General features: G+C 49.3%; 1 protein-coding gene across 1 annotated transcript in view; it reads right to left on the bottom strand.

Moving 5' to 3' along the window:
• The window catches only part of SBF1 (SET binding factor 1), a 51,415-nt gene extending 33,208 nt beyond the window's left edge, over positions 1–18,207 (bottom strand). Inside the window, exon 1 of the mRNA XM_029284492.1 lies at positions 18,153–18,207. Within this exon, the coding sequence (XP_029140325.1) occupies positions 18,153–18,207 (55 nt within the window). The remainder of the gene's footprint in view (positions 1–18,152) is intronic.
• Between the last annotated feature and the right edge of the window lie 455 nt (positions 18,208–18,662).

Genomic DNA, 18,662 nt, shown 5'->3' with positions numbered 1-18,662 from the left:
TGTTCACTTGCGCTTCAACATTTATTGAAATGTTATATTTCTTAATGGCCTTGGAATTAGCTGACATCTGAAGCCAATAACCTACTTTCATCAGAAGCTGAATACAGAGGAAATTCACATTAGCTCTTTAGGCTACTTTTAGAATAATGAACACCTATGTCCTATTCATATAAAGCAGTGCCAAATTATTTTAAAGACTGTGAAACAAAAGATCCAATTAAGTTCCTCCAAGACCAGGTTCCGTGTTGTTAGCAAACATCAGGGCAACCTACTAGCATCAGTCCTAGTAGCTCCTCTGGATGAATTCCAGTCTACCCAAAGAAGCTGGCTTGAGGGGGACTTCCTGGGCACCGGCTTCTGCTTATAGCGCAGGTATTAGCTCTGCCCAGTGAGGCAAAGCTCGCCCAGCTTGGTCTTGTGCACGAGGCCTGTGGCCATACCTTGACCAGGATGCGGTCAACAGTAACTCTCACCCCTTTGTCACCTATTTGGTGTTATGTAATGTGCTTTGTCCGGGGCAGCCTTTAGAGATGATCCAAAAGCTTCAATGAGCCCAGAATATAACAGCCAGATTGCCGGAGGGACAAGCCCACTGCTGGAGCAAAGCCCAATTTGAGGTCGCTGCGTTAATTTTCAAAATCCAGTTCAAAGTACTAGTCGTTACTTAAAGGGTCATCAGCACAGTCCTGGCATCCCCCAGGCCCTGCCTTGCCAAATCCGACCTATCCAGTCTGGTCATCTCAACAAGGCCTGCTGAGTTCCCTCTCTCTATGAAGTTCATGGGACCTGGAGCCTCACCTGGAGAAGGGAAGCGCATCTAGTCTCCTTATAGGTTAAAAAGGGTTAGACCCTTTTCATTTCTCAGGCCTTCGGCACCACCTGTTGGCTGGGGGTGCTTATCTCCGCTGGAAATGGGTTTTATGGCTCTGGGCACTTAGTTACTATGCTACATTCCCAGCATTCGAGATTTAACAAAATATCTGCAGTTATATATTGTGCATAAGGAATAGCCAAAGTATTCACTGTATATAAGTGGATGGTAAACCTGCATCATAACTGCAGCAGTGGGTCTATGATCTCTGTTAACCCCAAATTTTACAACCCAGCCTATCCCAGAACCACCGAGTCAAACTACTGGCTGCATTCTAATAAGCCTAACCCCTCTTGGTACTTGTGTAACAACCTCAGTAATTGTGCACTAACTTTAAAGACTGAGATTTCCATGAAACCAGAGCCAGCGGGCAGCCCAAAGGGAACCGTTTAGCTGGACAGGGCTGGGGCCGCAGCCATCTCTGCAGGGAAGAGCCATTAAACTGCTGCTTGAGCTTTCCCTGCTTTAGGCCAAAGCCTAGAACACGGGTGTCAAACTTGATTGCGTCACGTGACATTTCATGATGTTTTTTGCCTTTGTGGAGCCCGGGTGGGCGTGGCCTGTGTGCAGGCCACCAGTTTGACACCCCTGGCCTAGAATAAGGTCAGCTGCAGGTCACCAGCTAAGTTTGGGCCGGCTACAGGAAGTGTCTCTTCTGAAACTGTTCCACGGGATTATTTTAGGCAGCCAGACTTCATCTACCAGTCCTCATTACCCCAGCCCAACAGCTCTATTCTGAGGACTAAGGCAGCCACGATGAAAAGGAAGAAACCGCAGAGGAGCCAAGCCCTCTGCGGACAGCCTGGCAAGGCCTTCTCGCCTGGAACTTCCCAAGCACAGCCAGCTCTGGCCACCCCCATGGCAAGCCCTACCTACTGATTACGTGATATATTTTACTCAGCGCTCAGATCTCCCCGTTTCGCAAAATATTCTGTGTTTCTATAGATAACTCAGTCCTGCTGGAGGAGCAAAAGGACAGCAGTTGACTGCAGGGATGGAGGAGCCTGTGCAGAAAGACAGAGTCCAGCCCGAGAGGCCTGGGAGCCGGTCAGTCAGGGGCTCCTGGGCAGAGCAGAGGGCGAGTGGCCTCGGGAGATGGAAGGCCGCTTCTCTTGAGGCCTCTTTGAAAGGGAAGCGGCCACAGAAGACAAGCCAGGAAACGCTTTGTCAGCACGAGCAGACCTCCGCGAAGCCATTTTAGCAGGGAAACAGCGCTAAAAATATTATTTATCACTGCTGGGAAAGCAGAGTTAATGTTCAGGCTTTGCGTTTGGGATGAGGATAATTCTTCCCAACCAGAAAGCTGGAATCGGATGCTTTTTTCCCTTCCCCCTCTGGGAGCTGCTCTCCTCCTGTGGCCCTTTTGCAGGAACAGGATGGAATCCATCTTTATTAAGTGGCAAGTGCACCATACATTTTTATTTTCCTTTTACTTAAAACACACCTAACAGGATAACAAAGTTGGGAGGGACCCTGGAGGTCTTTTAGTCCCAACCTCTGCTCAGGCAGGAAATCCTATACCATTAGGCTCATTTTTCATCTCAGTTCTTTCTGTCCTGAAATCCTACTTATCACGATTCTCAATTTATTCAAAAGTTCTCTTTCTGGCTGGAGGTGGGGCTGGGGAGGCGAAAGGAGTGACTGTGGCTGGGAGAAAGCCACCCTGTCTTCCAGGAGGCCTCCACACACAATGCAAGGGGCTGCCCGTGACTCATAAAGCCCTTCCGGGCACAGGATTCATGGGCCATTTGCGGGACTGCCTCTCTCCCCTTGAGGGCTGGCTCCCCCCCATTCAAGGGTAGCATCCGATGAGGTTCAGGAGGGACGCCTTCTCTATCGTGGTGCCGTCCTTCAGAACAACATACTCCAGAAATTTGGATGGCACCAATCCTGCCATTCAATCCTTTCACAAGGCACAGCAGGGTCCTATTTTTCTCCTGGGCACTGGGCGGGTTGCTGGGATTTTTAGCCGGGCAGAGGGAGGGGCGGCAAGAACCTGCCTCCAGAAGCGGTGAATGCTCCAACACTGGAAGTTTTTAAGAAGAGACTGGACAGCCATTTGTCCGAAATGGTATAGGGTTTCCTGCCTGAGCAGGGGGTTGGACTAGATGACCTTCAAGGTCCCTTCCAACTTTACTATTATTATTATTATTATTATTATTATTATTATTATTATTATTATTATTATTACTCCCATCTCCCAGGAATATCCACTGCCGCAGTATCCGTGACAAACGGCCATCCAGACTCATCCACCCATATTTGAACAAGTATCTGCAAGGAAACACATCCTCCCCTAACTACACAACAGTCTTTCAGAGACTTCAAACAGCGTTCACGTCTCCACACAGACTTCTCTGGGCAAAATACACCCACTCATTCAGCAACCGTTCAAAGTTATGGTGACATTGAACAAATGGTTACTTGTGCCCAGCCCCCAAAGTTATGGCCGTCACAGCACTTCAGCTCCCCACCCACCTACCCCAACTTGGCCTCCTGCACGGTGGCACACTTCTCAGTGGCAGCAGCGGCCCTGGGACTGAGGCAGGCGCCAGGGGGTTTCGGCAGTCTGAGACGTCTGCCCACCGCCCCCCCACCCCCACCCCAGGCCTCTGCTTCAGTCCCCACAACGCCAAGCCCCAGGTACCCGACTGCCACCCTCTGCTCCGTGGGTCCCTCCGGCTTTGCTGCCCTGTGCCTGCCGGCCCCAAAGCCCTTGCCCTCCCCCAGCTGAGCCAACAAGCGCACCGGGCCTGGCCCTCTGGCCCTCTGCGGGGCAGCTGCCGACTGCAGGAGGCCTCCTTCCTGAGGTCCCCTCTGGCCCTCCTCCTCCCAGAAGACTGCAGAGGCCTGGTCAGCCCGGGCAGGAGGCCATGCCTGCTGCTGTCTGAATGGCAGAGGCTTCGATCCTTGGGAAAGGCAGCCTTGGGAAGAGGGCCTGGTGCAGGCGGCAGCTGCTGGGGGCCAGGCAGGGCACCCCCTCATCGGCAGAGGGAGGAAGACCATGAAGGGCAGCCGGGTGTGGCAGCTGGGTCAGCAGAGGCAACAGGGGGCAAGGCGGCCCAAAGGGCAGAGACAGGCCTGGGGAGGGTCGAAGCCTTACTCAGGGAGGGGGAGGGCCCAGCCGGGAGTGCCTCAGATCAGAATGGGTCTCTGCCTAACAAGTGGTGGGATTGCCGTCACTAAGCAACGCAGTCTCCTAGCAACAGAAATTCCAATTTCACTCACTGCTGTAACTCAAGGACTCCTTGCATTTTGCTCTCAGGGCCCACACGGCCTGCTTTCTCAACTAGGTGCCTAAAACGGACGCAGTTTCTAGGTGTGGCATGACTGAAGCAGAAGAGATAGATAATCTTTATGGTCATTTTTTACTGTGGGCACACTGGCACACATTAAAAATGAAATTCTGTTGCCTGCTCTCAAAAATGTACCCATACACAGCACACATATAAACACGCTATAGACAACATATCTATATACCTACACCCTTACATATTCTTAACATATTCTTAAAGAGTCATTCAGTCTGGAGGGCTCATTTCCCCTCCATAACCCCGGCACGTTTGAGAGCCGAAGCAGCCGCAGCCAAGCAAGGCGCCGCCATCTTGGGGAAAAGAATAGAGAGAAATGAAGATTTCACCCAAACCTGACCTGATATTTCTGACAAAGCAGCCAAGGGCGCCCTTTGCCTTTTTGCACTAGCATCACAATGCAGTTGATATTCCGTTTATGATCTACCAAGATATCAATTCATTTTTATTAGTGCCAAAAGGTCCAAAAGCAAGTTTCAGATGTAATCTAAACTTGACATAAAATTTTATTAACAAATAAAATATTTAATAAGTATTACATAACAGACAAATTACTATATATAATGGTTCTCACTTGTAGAGGCTATACCGAACTTGGTCTGCAACCTCTAATACAGGAAATTAGAGACAACATACTGTACACCAACAACCTAAGATATGCAGATGATACCACTCTAATGGCAGAAAGTGAAGAGGAGCTAAAGAGCCTCTTGATGCAGGTGAAGAAGGAGAGTGCAAAAGTTGGCTTGAAACTCAACATTAAGAAAACCAAAATCATGGCATCCGGCCCTCTCAATTCCTAGCAAATAGATGGGGAAGAAATGGAGGTAGTGACAGATTTTATCTTCCTGGGCTCCAAGATCACCTCAGATGGGGACTGCAGCCAAGAAATTAAAAGACGCTTGCTCCTGGGGAGGAAAGCTATGGCAAATTTAGACAGCACACTAAAAAGCAGAGACATCACCCTGCCAACAAAAGTGTGTATAGTCAAGGCCATGGTTTTCCCAGTTGCAATTTATGGATATGAAAGTTGGACCATAAGAAAGGCTGAGCACCAAAGAATTTAAGCCTTTGAACTATGGTGCTGGAGAAGACTCCTGAAAGTCCCTTGGACTGCAAGGCGTTCAAATCGGTCAGTCCTAGAAGAGATCAACCCCGACTGCTCTTTAGGAGGCCAGATCCTGAAGTTGAAACTCAAGTACTTTGGCCACCTAATGAGAAGGAAGGGCTCACTGGAGAAGAGCCTGATGCGGGGAAAGATGGAGGGCAAGAGAAGAAGAATGGGACGACAGAGAAGGAGGGGGCTGGATGGAGTCACTGAAGAAGGAGGCGTGAGCTAAAATGGACTCCAGAAGATGGTAGAGGACAGGAAGGCCTGGAGGAACGTTGTCCATGGGGTCATGATGGGTCGGACACAACTTCGCATTTAACAACAATTAATAACAACAACTGTACACCAGGCACTAAGGATTGTTATTGTAAAAAAAATCAATAAAACATGTTTTTAAAAAAGAAAGGAAGTTGGGCTAAGAGAGACAATTAAAAACTACTGCTTATTCTATTTCTTAAGAGCCTGCAAATAGCCAAAGTTTGACCAAGGACGGCGACGTCATAACAACATCTCACGCCTGGTCCTCCTCTTTTTACTCATAAAGGATTCGTAGCTCTCGGTGTTGGCACGAGGGCCCCCTGGTGCTCTCTGAGCTTGTTTTCTTGGCGGTGCACTGAAACCTGGTTTGGGTAATGAAACGCCTGCCAGAAAACAAGCAAGCTCAGAGAGCACCAGGCACCCCTCGTCTTTTTCTCCAGCAAGCGTTAGTGAAACTGGTGTGCATCCGATTGATCACTGAAGAGCTTACCCGCCTCACCCCCCAAGAAACGACCTCTACAGTTTGGAGAAAGGATGATCCAGAGGGAGGTTGTCTTTTGAGGGTCAGGGTCCCCAGCTAGACTTAGAATAATGGCATCAGACAGCCTTCTGCCAGGGTTGAATACTTGGAAACAATGGCAGAAATCAGTTGGTAAATTAAGTATGAAATGGGATGTGGAACTTCCTTCAATTAAAAACTTTTTAACTAAGTGTTTAAGGGCCTTCTATTTACTCTCGGTAAATTGATCCAATAAAGGTGAGAGGGGAGAAACTATGACACTGTTAAAGAGTCAGAGCAAAGAAATAACCTTTTACAGTGTCCAAAGCTAACAAGGAAACCTCTGAGTTCCAGGAAAAAACATTCAAACTTAAATAATTCTGATACAAAGAAGCCATCTAAAAAGTTTAAACTTAAACAAGGACAGCTGAAGAAAAAAAAAGTAAAAACATAAAGAACTATAAAGCAAGTAAACTGGCTGGGAAGCCACAATTTAACAGACAGTTTAATATTATGACTGAGCCTAATAACAACCAAAAGAGTGAAAAAAGAAATAATATAAGAACTTACACTGTTAATTTAATGACCACTGATCTTGGTGAGAAGAAGAAGAGGACCTCTACTGCTTGTCAAACTCAAATAACTGTTGATGCAAAGCAATTTCTGGGATCTTCTGCATGTTTGAGGCCCTCTTTGATTACTTATTTATCTTTTTATAAGATTTCTCTCTGGCAGAGCCTTTCCTGCCGGGCATCACCCGCCCTGGAAACCTCACCCCCCCCCGGAGATGAGATTGCCCCCCCCATCTTGCCTTCGAGGCGTCTCTTTCACTTGGGGGGGGAGCTTCCTGGATGGTTATTTATCGACTGACCCACGACTTGCACTTGGCCCCATATTGTGCATTATGGCTTTAACCCAGTTCTAATTTGGCTTCAACTGTTTTTATTTTAACTGATGTCTGCATTTTGTTTTTTTTGTTTTTTTTGGGGGGGGGGGTATTTATGTCGGCATGGTGGTTTTAATTAGGTGAGCTATCCAAAGCCACAAATGTGAGATGGACAGCTATAAAGAATAGAATAGAATAGAATAGAATAGAATAGAATAGAATAGAATCTGGAAGGGACCATGGAGGTCTTCTAGTCCAGCCCCCTGCTCAAGCAGGAGAACTATACCTGCTATACAGGCGATTGTCCAGTCTCTTCTTGAAAATTTCCAGTGATGGAGCGCCCACGATTTCTGGAGGCAACTTCTGTTCCACTGGTTGATTGTCCTCACTGTCAGGAAGTTTCTCCTTAATTCCAGGTTGTTTCTCTCTTTGATCAGTTTCCAACCATTGTTTCTCGTCCTGCCCTCTGGCGCTTTGGAGAATAACGTGACCCCCTCTGCCTTGTGGGAATACTGGAATACTGCTATCATGTCTCCCCTATTTCTTTGAAGACCTTTCGCTTCTCATCCAAGAAGCTTCTTCAGCTCTTCAGAAAGAGCTGAAGAAGCTTCTTGGATGAGAATCAAAATGTCTTCAAATATGGTTAGGGGACTGGAGACTAATTAGGGGACTGGAGGCTAAAACATATAAGGAACAGTTGCTGGAATTGGGTATGTCTAAGTTTAATGAAGAGAAGGACGAGGGGGGACATGACAACAGTCTTCCAGTATCTCAGGGGCTGCCCCAAAGAAGAGGCTATCAAGCTATTCTCCAAAGCATCTGAAGGCAGGACAAGAAGCAACAGATGGAAACTAATCAAGGAGAGAAGCAACCTGGAACTAAGGAGAAACTTCCTGACAGTGAGAACAATTAACCAGTGGAACAACCTGCCTCCAGAAACAGTAAATGCTCCAACATTTACTGTGGGAATACTGGAATACTGCTATCATGTCTCCCCTATTTCTTCTTTTCTTTAGACTAGCCAAACCCAAGTTCCACAGCCATTCTTCGTATGTTTTGGTCTCCAGGCCTTTGATCATCTTAGTTGCTCTTCTCTGAGTTTTTTCCAAACTCTCAACATCTTTTTTGTGATATGGTGACCAAAATTGGCTGCAGTATTCCAGGTGTGGTCTTACTAGGGTTTTATAAAGTGATACTAATATTTTGCGTGATCTTGATTCTGTGCCTCTTTTTAAATAATCCAGGGTTGTATTAGCTTTTTAGGCTGCTGCTGCACACTGCTGGCTCATGGTCAAGTGATCGTCCACTAGGACTCCAAGGTCCCTCTCACGGTTGCTGTTTTTAAGCCAGGTCTTGCCCAATCTGTATTTGTTCCTTTGTTTTTCCTGCCTAAGTGTAGGACTTTGCTTTTCTCCACATTAAAACTCATTTTGTTGGACAGGGCAAATCAAATGAAAGTGTGAATGAATGAATGAGTGAGTGAGTGAGTGAGTGAGTGAGTGAGTGAAAAATGGAACAGAGAAGAGAGAGAGAGACTTGGTATCCAATGTTGTTTCATAGACCTATTTCAGTGCTCTATAGGTTTTGTATTTTGCTGTATCTGTAAATGCCGTCTTTTCCTTTAAAATTAAAAACTAGGAAAACACTAACAACATTCCACAAATAGCCTACACAATTACACATTTTGTTTAAATGACATGCACACAGACACACAGCAAAAGACAAAGGCCATTCTTAAGAGTGTCCAAGAGGTACAAAACAAGAGGTCTTTCCAATGCAGCTAAATAGATTGACCCTCACGAACCCTTGTCCACTCTGTGGAATCTCGGACACCACCACCACCACCACCACCACCACCCCACACCCCCCCCGCAGGAAATGCCCTCAGGCAACCTGGTGGGAAGCTGGCCGTGTGTGCCCCTCCCCCCCCCAATCCAGAGGACAGATCTGCCTGAGAAACGACCACGGAGAGAGGAGGCCGACTCCCAAGGCCGGAAACAAAGGCGGGAGGGGGTTCAGGGCAAAAGAGACCCTTCCCCATTGTCATCACCACAGTGGCCTGCACAAGCAGCTGCCTCAGACACCAGGAGGAAAGCTCAGTCGGGCTTGTATGAACCAGCAAAGTTCAAAAGAAGCTTGTTCGCTGGGTCTTCCCTAATGTGACAGGAGGGTATAACCGTCAAGAGAAACACTTCACGAGACACGGGCTCTTCATGAGCCGTATTTGGACTCCTTAGGACTGTGATCTCAACCTTCTCCTGGTGCAGACCAAGGAAAAGCATCTAGAGGAGAGTCTCCACTATCACAGGCGTGGAAGGAGGGTCCTGTCTTTGCAGCTGGTAAAATGAAAGACCCAGAGATAATTCATCCCAGTTCTCCGTGTCCTTTGCTTCATCCGTCCAGTTCTTCACAGGAGGCTCTTAGCTCAGGATAATGCCATTGGCAAGGATCAGGTGGGAAATGCCAGCCTCCCGAGTTGGACCACTGTGAAGACAAGGCACAGGCTCTGCCAGATCATTTAAGGCAGGGGTGTCAAACTGTCGGCCTGCGGGCCAGTTGCATCATACGGAGACCACGCCCACCCCAGCTCCGGCAATGCAAAAAACATCGCAATACGTCGCGACACGTCATGTGACATGGCGAGTTTGACACCTATGATTTAAGGTGAACCATTTCATTGTTAAATATTCCGTGATGTCACAAGTGTTCTTTTCCAAGTGATGGCCAACGTGTTTAATTGCATTGTGATGTCAGAACGCAGGAAGTAAAAGTCTCTACTTTTATTGCTCGGTTTAAGAGAAGAGAAGCAGCAAGCAATAAAGTGAACAGATACGGGGACAAAATGTTTTTAAAGGCCTCTAGTGTCACGGGTTACATGGATCTGGATCTGACACAAGTCTCCTGAAGCACAACTCTAAATCTTTTTGCATCCAAACTTTCCAAAATGCACCAGGCAGCCCACCGTGTGGTAGGACAAACCAGACCTGGTCTCAGAGGGCTGCAAGACCTCCGCTGCTCGTGGGCACGCCTGGGACGTGGGTCTGGCTCAGCCCCTCGGCCTGTTCTCCAAAGCACCTGAAGACAGCGCGAGAAGCAACGGAGGGAGAGATTTCTCGACCATTAGAACAATCCACCCGTGGAACGGCTTACCTTCGGAAAGGGATAGACATTTTTCTGAAATGGTACAGAGAGCGGGTTGGACTAGAAGACCTCCAAGGACCCTTCCAACTCTGTTATTCTGTTAGTTCTCGACTTATGACCACAATAGAGCTGTGTTTCTAAGTGAGACAGTTGTCAAGTGAATTTTGCCCCATTTTACGACCTCTCTTGCCAGAGTTTTAAGTGAATCACTGCATTTGTTAAGCTAGTCACACGGTTGTAAAGTGAATCTGGCTTCCCCATTGACTCTGCTTATCAGAAGGTTGCAAAAGGGGATTACATGACCCCGGGACGCTGCGACCGTCATAAATATGAGTCAGTTGCCAAGTATGCAAATTTTGATCACGTGACCACAGGCATACTGCAACAGTCATGTGAGAAAAAAATCATGTCACTTTTTTAGTGTTACTGTAACTCTGAACAGTCACTAAACAAATGGTTGTTAATTCGAGGACCATCTGTATAGAAGATAAATTATAAATATATAATTTATAATGGCACAGAATTCTGTATTTGAGTTATGTACCACGAGAAGAAGCATTTCCCATCACAAAATTCCCAGCATCCTGTTTAAGAAGAAAGGATCCCACACTTCCTTTGTTTTTTTGCAGAGAAGCATTTTGGCCATCTTTTCTTTCAGCTCTAAAATAATCTTTCTGAGACGCTGTGATCAGGGCCCTCATCTTTGTTCAAGTACGATATTACAAGGTTTGGTGGGCCGAGCAAATAAAAACCATGTCAAGAAATGCCTCAGCTGTCTCTTCCACAATCACACAACGGGAAGATAGGAAGGGACACCGCACAACCCCTGGTAGACCTTCTGCAAGACTCCCATCTGTGCAGCATCCCTGGGAGGGACAGGGGATTCGGCCTGTCTGCAGGCAGTTTCGCAAGAGAGGCCATCCTCTCCTGTGACGTCTATACCACTACTACAGGTATTAAAACGGCATTTTTCCTGAAGTCCTGCCAAAATCCATTTCCCTGTAATTTAACCCCATTATTTCTTCTGGAACAACACTGAACATATCTGTCTGTCTTCTGTGTGAATGACACGTCTTCCCAGGTCTGATCTCAGGTCTCACAGTCTGCTCTTCTCCAGGCTATCAAACCTCCTTCAGCCAGTTTTCAACTGGGTTTCCTTTTAGGGCTCCTCTCATAGGGGTCAAGGACTCCCATTATTTTAACACTGCAGTTCTTTGGAAACAGCCAGGGAAACTCAGCTTGCTTTTTCTCCAAATGCAACAGGCCATTCCTGTTTAAATCTGAAGCCCATCGAGACATGCAGATCCGCTTCCATGGGGGCTGCTGCTCAAAATGCTCCTCCAGCCTTCCATTTTTTTCTACCCAAACGTTAAGAGTCTGCATTTGTCCCAGTCAAAACCCTTCTTGGGGCTTTTTAGGTGATCATCAGCACTAGGAATCACCCCTGGAAGTATCCTGGACTCCAGAAACGCCCCAAACTGCCCACACCACTGCATTCTGGATCATCTGCAGCTTCTTCAAGGGCAGCCCCAAGGAAACCATGCTACAGTCATACAAATTGGTGTGAGTGTGAGTGAGAGAGAGGAGAGAGAGAGACCAAAGAATAAAGTCTTCATCAGCAGGGCTTCCTGGTCTAGGAATGGTCACGCCTGAGGCAGCAGAAGAACCTGCGCAAATGTCCCCTGTTGGCCAGAACGGCCACCTGCTCTTCGGGAGCAGGAGCCGTAAGTCCAGGAGAACCGCAAACCGTGCCTCTGCTCTGGGCTTGGGAGAAATGCACCTCCAGGCAGAGTTAAGGAGGGAAAGCCTGCAGAGCCAGGGTGCAGGAGGGCAGAATCTGGGGGCAGAGTGAAAAGAAGGATTGGCCTACGGTCCCTACATAGCCAGAAGCAAACTAGGTCCAATCTCCTTTGAATGCCATTGACCCTTATCTGACCCCAAGCAGATGCTAACATTTATTTGAGAAGATTCCTGTAAAAGGCTTTTAGCAATAAATCAGTTTAATTGGACTTTCATGTGTGGACCTGGTCTTTCCTGCCTGACACAGAGGACCTTAAAATCCACACCTACGCAACCTTTGACAGGGTTTATCTGAAACTTTTCTCCGCGCCCCTGCCTGACCTTCACAGCCTCCAGGCACTGAGGAAGGACCTCAATGGCATCACGTGGCTCGCCCTGGATAAAGATGTACAACGGAGCATCACTGGCAAACCGATGCTACCACACCCCGTGCCAAGAGATGACCTCACCCAGTGGCTTTATGTAGATGTTAAACAGAACCGGGCAGAGCCCAGAGGCAGCTCAGAAAGCACAGGGGCCTTGTGTTTCATCGCCCTACCCACAACTGTGACTGGACCCAGCCTTGCAGAAAGCCTAACCGCCACAATGCAATTCCCTCTCTCCCAACCCCCTAAGCCAATGGTGGCAAACCTGTGGCACGCGTGCCAGAGATGGCACTCAGAGCCCTCTCTGTGAGCATGCGTGCCATGCCCCGGAAATGGCAACCGTCCCTCTTCAACCAGCCGCCCGCTAACTTGCCGAGGTCCCACGTGGCCAGATGCATCTCAGCATGGCTGGTTTCTGTCCCCCCTGTCCCATCCCTCCTGGCCTCGCATGCTCTCCTTTTCCCGGGCACGACCCACTGCATCGCCTCCTCAGTTGTCGGCAGGTGGGCAGCCAGCTCAGAGGCGGCTTCTCTGAACTGCTGGCAGTGGGCTGCGGAGCCCCAGAGTGCACTGGTCGAGGGGCCGGCAGGCTGTAGCTGCTGATGGACACTGCCGGCCCCCATGCGCTCGCTGACCTCTGTGTGCGGGGGCCAATGGTGTCAGGCAACAGCCGCTCCGGCCCCTGCCTCGCCTTGCCCTGCGTCAATGGCATCCCCGCCCTGCCTCTCCTCACCCCGCAGGACAAGCCTCCTGTCCACCACCCCACCTGCCAGATAACCCCTGGATCTCCCCCAACACTGCCCAACCCCCACAGGCATCCCTCCCCACAAGCAACATCGAGGTGACCATGCCTACCTTGGCCACACCCACCCAGTCTGCCATGACCACCAGAGCCCAGTCTGCCATGACCACCAGCGCCACGCCCTCCCAGTGGGCCACGCCCACCTGGCACCCGGCGATAAATAAGTGGGTTTTGGGTTGCAGTTTGGGCACCTGGTCTCTAAAAGGTTCGCCATCACTGCCCTAAGCTGACCCAGATGGGTATGATGATGGATGACACTGAAGGCCAATACATCAGTCCCTCAAAATAACCACAGATACCCGGCACCATCTCTTCAGGAAAACCCCCAAGGGCGCTCCAGAAGAGCCTCCAGGCCTTCCTGGCCTTTCTTCAGGGCTCGGCTGCTTCAGAGGGTGGGGCCGGCCACGGGAAAAGCTTGCCACCTTTGGAGTCTCTAGTAGCAACATTCCCCAGAAGTTGGAACCCAGGGCCAGTTTCCTGGATCTCATTGAGGGAGCAGATTTTACTCCAAGATATCCAGATCCCCTAATTCATGAAGCGCTTTAATGTTTCCAAGCAGAACAATAAGCACTCAGAAACCGACTGAAAGCGAGTGCCATTCCTGAAGTAGTGTTGTCACACACCACTACTAGCTGAGCCTGTTACTAATTGCGCTGCAGCATTGACGAGCAGCCAGAATTTCCAGATGGTCTTCAAGGGCAGTCCCACGTAGAGTGAATTACGCCAATTCAAATGAGAAGCACGATGAACCATCCATAACGCTTCCTGATCTAGGAACACCTTAACTGGTACCTAGGATGAAGATGTACAAACCCCCATTTTCAGGATTCTCTTAAAAGCCAGCTTTTAATGGCTCTTCTGAAGCTCCACAGGGTGGGGGCTACTGTGATTTCAGGTGGTTAACTTAAATGCGTAGAAAGTGAATGGAAATACAGAAACAACCCCCAACCTTTTCTGTCCAAGCAGAATAGAAAGTGCCATGCATCCGTGTGTGTCCCGTGGTGTCCCGGGAGAGCCAGATAGGGACAGTTGGAACAGGATGAGGTCACCTGTCTCTTTTAATCGAGTCACGTCAGCACAAACATTAAACTCTCCAAAGACAAGAAGTCTAACAAAATCCACATTCTGCCACACCACAGTTCACCACGTTGGCCTGCTCAGAAAGAAAACCTGTTGGGCAGAGGGGAGACATTTCTGTATTGTCTTCACCATCCCAATGAAATTGCAAACTCTCAAAATGAGTATGCCGGAGCAGCGAGATGCTATTCCTCCCGACGGCAGCCACCCTTCCTTCCTTCCCGCCCTCCACATCACAAACTGCCCCATCCAGGCAAAGAGGGGTGGGAGAGGCCACCTTCCCCCTCCCGCCTCAGCCAGACCTTCATGACCTTCTGAAGTGATTTATCTTGGTCTGATTTTTTTTTACATCTCAAAAACCATTTTAACAAGGGTGTGTAAACTTTTTATATCCACTGTGCCTATCAACTGTATATGTTGTGAATGTCATTTCAGCTCATTGCCATATGCTAAATAATTAAATAAAATGGCAGCTTATAACACTTAAAATGTACATTTTTGTAACAACAAAAAATAAAACATCCAAAATAAAAATATTTAAATCCCCAGAATAGTGAAATATTCATGGCATTATATAACAGCAAAAAACAATGGCCTATTGTCAGAACACCTCCCTTCAATAATCCCTACAACAACACGAGAGGTACACAGCATCTCATAGTGAGTAGAAGAGTAGCACAACATTGAACTGTTAAAGGCCCTCCAGAATAATCCAGTCTTTAATTAAAACTAATTAAACTGTGGTCTAATCTAACATCTAAGGGAGGCTGTTCTGTAATATTGGGGTCGTGATGGAAGAACGAGACTTTCTTACTTCACCCCACCACTCCCTTATCTCACAAAAAATGTGGGATTATAAGGAGTTTTGTCCTGGGACGTACACACTGGATAGGTCAGTTCTGGTTAGAGAAGGTGGTTCATAGCAAGCCTCGTTTTTTTGTTCAATGAATTATTGTTGCTCGGCAACATGGACCAAAGATGAAGGCCCAGCAACGGTGAAGGCAGGAAGCGGTTTGGCTGAGCTGGGGCAGGTGAGGCTTCCAAGGATGGCTGTGCATGACCTGCCCCCTGCCTCCAGGGCCTTCCCCCTTGGGGCACAATCACTCTTCCTCACCACGATTCTATTGTGGTCACACAATGCCTCACTTTACAACTGCCTCATTTAGCAATAGAAATTCTAGTCCCAGTTCTGGCAATAAGTCAAGGATTACCCTTTCCACAATTTCTCATAGGAATTCAGCTTCCTTCTCAGATTTGTCCCAATATACTTTTTTTAATGCTGGAGAATTCACTGTTGGTTAACAGCGAAGTCAAGACCTTGCAAGTCATCTGCGTAGTAGTCAAATAATAACTTTCTAGCTGGGCCCACAGTTCTTTGGGGAGAATCATTTAGATTCCACAGGAAAAAAGTTCAAAATATAAGTACAGTGATGGAAATGGAAATTGGGAAAATTGGCCTTCCTCCCCCGCCCCAATTTTTTTTGTCATTTAGATAAGAATGACCTCCAAGATTGTCCATCCTATTGAACCCTAACCCTTTCTCAACATCATATCAAAATATTTTAAATACCTAATTCTTCCAATGGTAAAAATATTAGTCTTGAAGTAACACTTATTTTAACAATATTATTCCCTATAAATTCTCTGCAGCACTTAACTATTAATGTCAACGTTAACCTGAAATTTACAATCTGATACTCAGCTCTTCAACAATGGATTTTTCATTGAAAGATTTCAAAGTACTTAAAAGAATTCAAACAATACATAAGATTCCTTTATAAATGTCTACTGATAATTTATTACATTTATATGCCAGCAGACTCCCAATGACTCTGATACCTTTGATACTACCTAAAATATATTTATTATAGCTAATGAAATAACCCCCAAATTTACTAAACAGTTTTACTCTCCCTGTATATTGTGTTAAAAGAGCATTAACAGCTACTATGTTATAGTAACAATATTTAATAATTTCCAGGACTCATCACCATGTAAGAGCTGATAATCATTGATTCAACACCAACCACTTTAATTTCCAAATGATTATGTATCATCAAGTCTACGTCAGAACAGAGAACAGAGACTCAAGAATATGACTTTGCCCCCCCGGTGTGTGTGTGTGTGGCATTTCTAGAGCTGGTCCTGCTCTTTGAATCCTCATCTGGTCAGGTTCCGTGTACAGAGGTTTTTCCAAGGACCGGAGGGTGCGTGGTTTTGTGTGCTGCCTGCATCCCATGGATGGGGCACTGCTTGTTTGTGCGGACCGGTTGCTGGCATGCCACGGCCCGGTACTGGTCCACAGACCGGGGATTGGGGACCCCTGCTTTAGCACACCAATTCGAGCTTCCTTTTCAGGTCAGAGATTGTTTGAAAACTCTCTTTGGCTTTCTGTGCCTGTTATCTAACTTCAATACTACAGGATAGTTTATCTGACAGGTCTGTTAAATGAGCAGAAGGAAAGCACAGATCTCAGGGCCTTAACACACCACTTGGGCTTGACAAAGAGACCGTTTTACCTAATTCTAATTTCTTCTCACTAGTTGTTTTTAATTATTTCTTTAAATATATAGGGAAAAAATGAACAAAATCAAAACCCCAAACAAGAATTAAGTAGCAACAGAAACTACATAGAAGTACAAAATGGATAATTCGGGAAAATATAATTGAATTTGTAATTTTAAGAAGTATCCACATTTTTTTTCTATAAAGACAATTGTAGAAACTGAGCTTTTGGGAACTGCTTTCTTGGTAGGACTAAAACACCGAGGCCATGTATAAATAAAGATTTTTATGCTGCTGTATTTCAGTCAATGCTATTCCCCACACTTTTAAATACCATTGACCCAAGAAAAGTTGTGCTGCAGTTTTCCAACCTTCTGCTATATTAAATCTGGTCGCTAATAAACTGAATTTTCTTGAGTTGCCTCATTTCCTCCCTCTTTTGTGGTTAAGAGAGCATCTTGGTGCGAAGTGCTCAGTTGCTTCCCGTCCTCCCGCATGAAGCAGGAAGCTGAACCTGTCAGACGCCCCGTGCAGGCCGAGCACCGCCGCTCGCTCGCTCGCTCGCTCGACCACGAGGGCTGGGCCGCCTGCTTCAGAGCAGGAGCGCATCGCTGGCTTCGGCCTCACGACCACTTTGGAAGTGAAACCAGGCCAAGGCCGGGGCCAACTAGCCGCCCTTCGGATAAATAACTGAGGCAGCGCATCATCGGCGAAAGGCTCCTGACCCAACGGCGGAAGCGAAACGTTCGCAAACTCCCGGCCGGACTGGGCGGAGGCAGGGCGGGGGCAAAGCATCGTTCCCCTCCAGACGGCCAGGCTCTCCTCCTCGGTCCCTGGACAGAGGACGGGCATGCAAGGAGGCGGCTTCCTCGCCGCCGCCGCCGGTTCCCTTCTTTTCTACTTCGTTCAGAGCGAAAGGACCGAAACCCGCCTCGGAATCCCGCAGGCTCGCTCGCCCATAAAGCCCAGCCCGGCAGCCCACCGCCCCCGGGGCCCCTCCGGCCCACCCGGAGCCCTTCCGCCACCAGAGACCGGAGCAGGCGGCCCCGGAGCAGGCCTTCAGCCGCAAAGGCCGCCGCCCGCGCGCCGTCCCCCTCTGGCTCCCGGGGAGACCGGGGGGGGGGGGGGGAACAGCCCAGCCGCAGACGGGGAACTGCGAGCCCTGCCCCCCTCCCTCCCTCCCTCCCCGGGAGCCCTGGGGGCGTTCGGGCGGCGACCGGCGCCTCTTCGTAGCGCCCGCCGAGCGTCCGGGTGCGAAATCCCAGCCTAGCCCCGGGCCTTCCGGGCAGCGCCGCGGGAGGCCTCCAAAGCCGCGCGGCTCCCCAAGACCGGCTGCCGCGCAGAACCAGCGGAGCCTCCGGCACCCGGGAAGCGGACGGCTCGACGGCGGCTCCTCTTCCTTGGCGCCGCGGCTGCTCGTTACTCGGAGAGAATCCTCCCCGCCCCCGCCCGCCGGGAGCGCGAAACCCTCCCCCGCCCGGCTGCTCCCCCTGCTCGGTCGCTCGGTCGGTCGGTCGGTCGCTCACCGCGCTTGCCCGGGCCGAAGGCGACCACCACGAAGTAGTCGGCGAGACGCGCCATGCCGGAGAAGCTCCGCGGAGCCGCCGCCACCGCCGGAGGAGGAGGAGGAGGAGGAGGCGGCGGCCGCCTTGCGGATCATCACCGTCCGGACGTCGCCACTGTCGCTCCCGCCGCCGCCCCTCCGCCCCCGGGCGCATCCAACGCCGCCGCCGCCATCTTGCCCGAGCGGCGGGTGGCCGGCCTGCCCAGAACGAGCGCAGGGCGCAGGCGCAACTCCAGGATCCAGCCAATGGCGGGCAGCTCCGCGGCGACAACGCGGCCGGATTGGTGGCTCGGATGCAAACGACCGCCCCTTCCCGTGTCCGCGCGGAGGTGGCCGGGGCCCTTCGCCGAGGCGCTTCCGCCCGCCCTCCGCGGCACGAGCCCGCCTCCCCATGGACGTTTCCGGCCCAGGCGCCGCCCCTTCCCCTCCTCCTCCTGCCAGCGCCCGGGGGAGGCGTTTGGGGGTGGGGGGC

Source organism: Protobothrops mucrosquamatus, unplaced genomic scaffold (genome assembly GCF_001527695.2).
Source record: "Protobothrops mucrosquamatus isolate PMUCROS unplaced genomic scaffold, P.Mucros_1.0 scaffold655, whole genome shotgun sequence".
Classification (NCBI taxonomy): Eukaryota; Metazoa; Chordata; class Lepidosauria; order Squamata; family Viperidae; genus Protobothrops; species Protobothrops mucrosquamatus.
The sequence above is the reverse complement of the archived record's forward strand: the minus strand, read 5'-3'. Positions and strand labels throughout refer to the sequence as shown.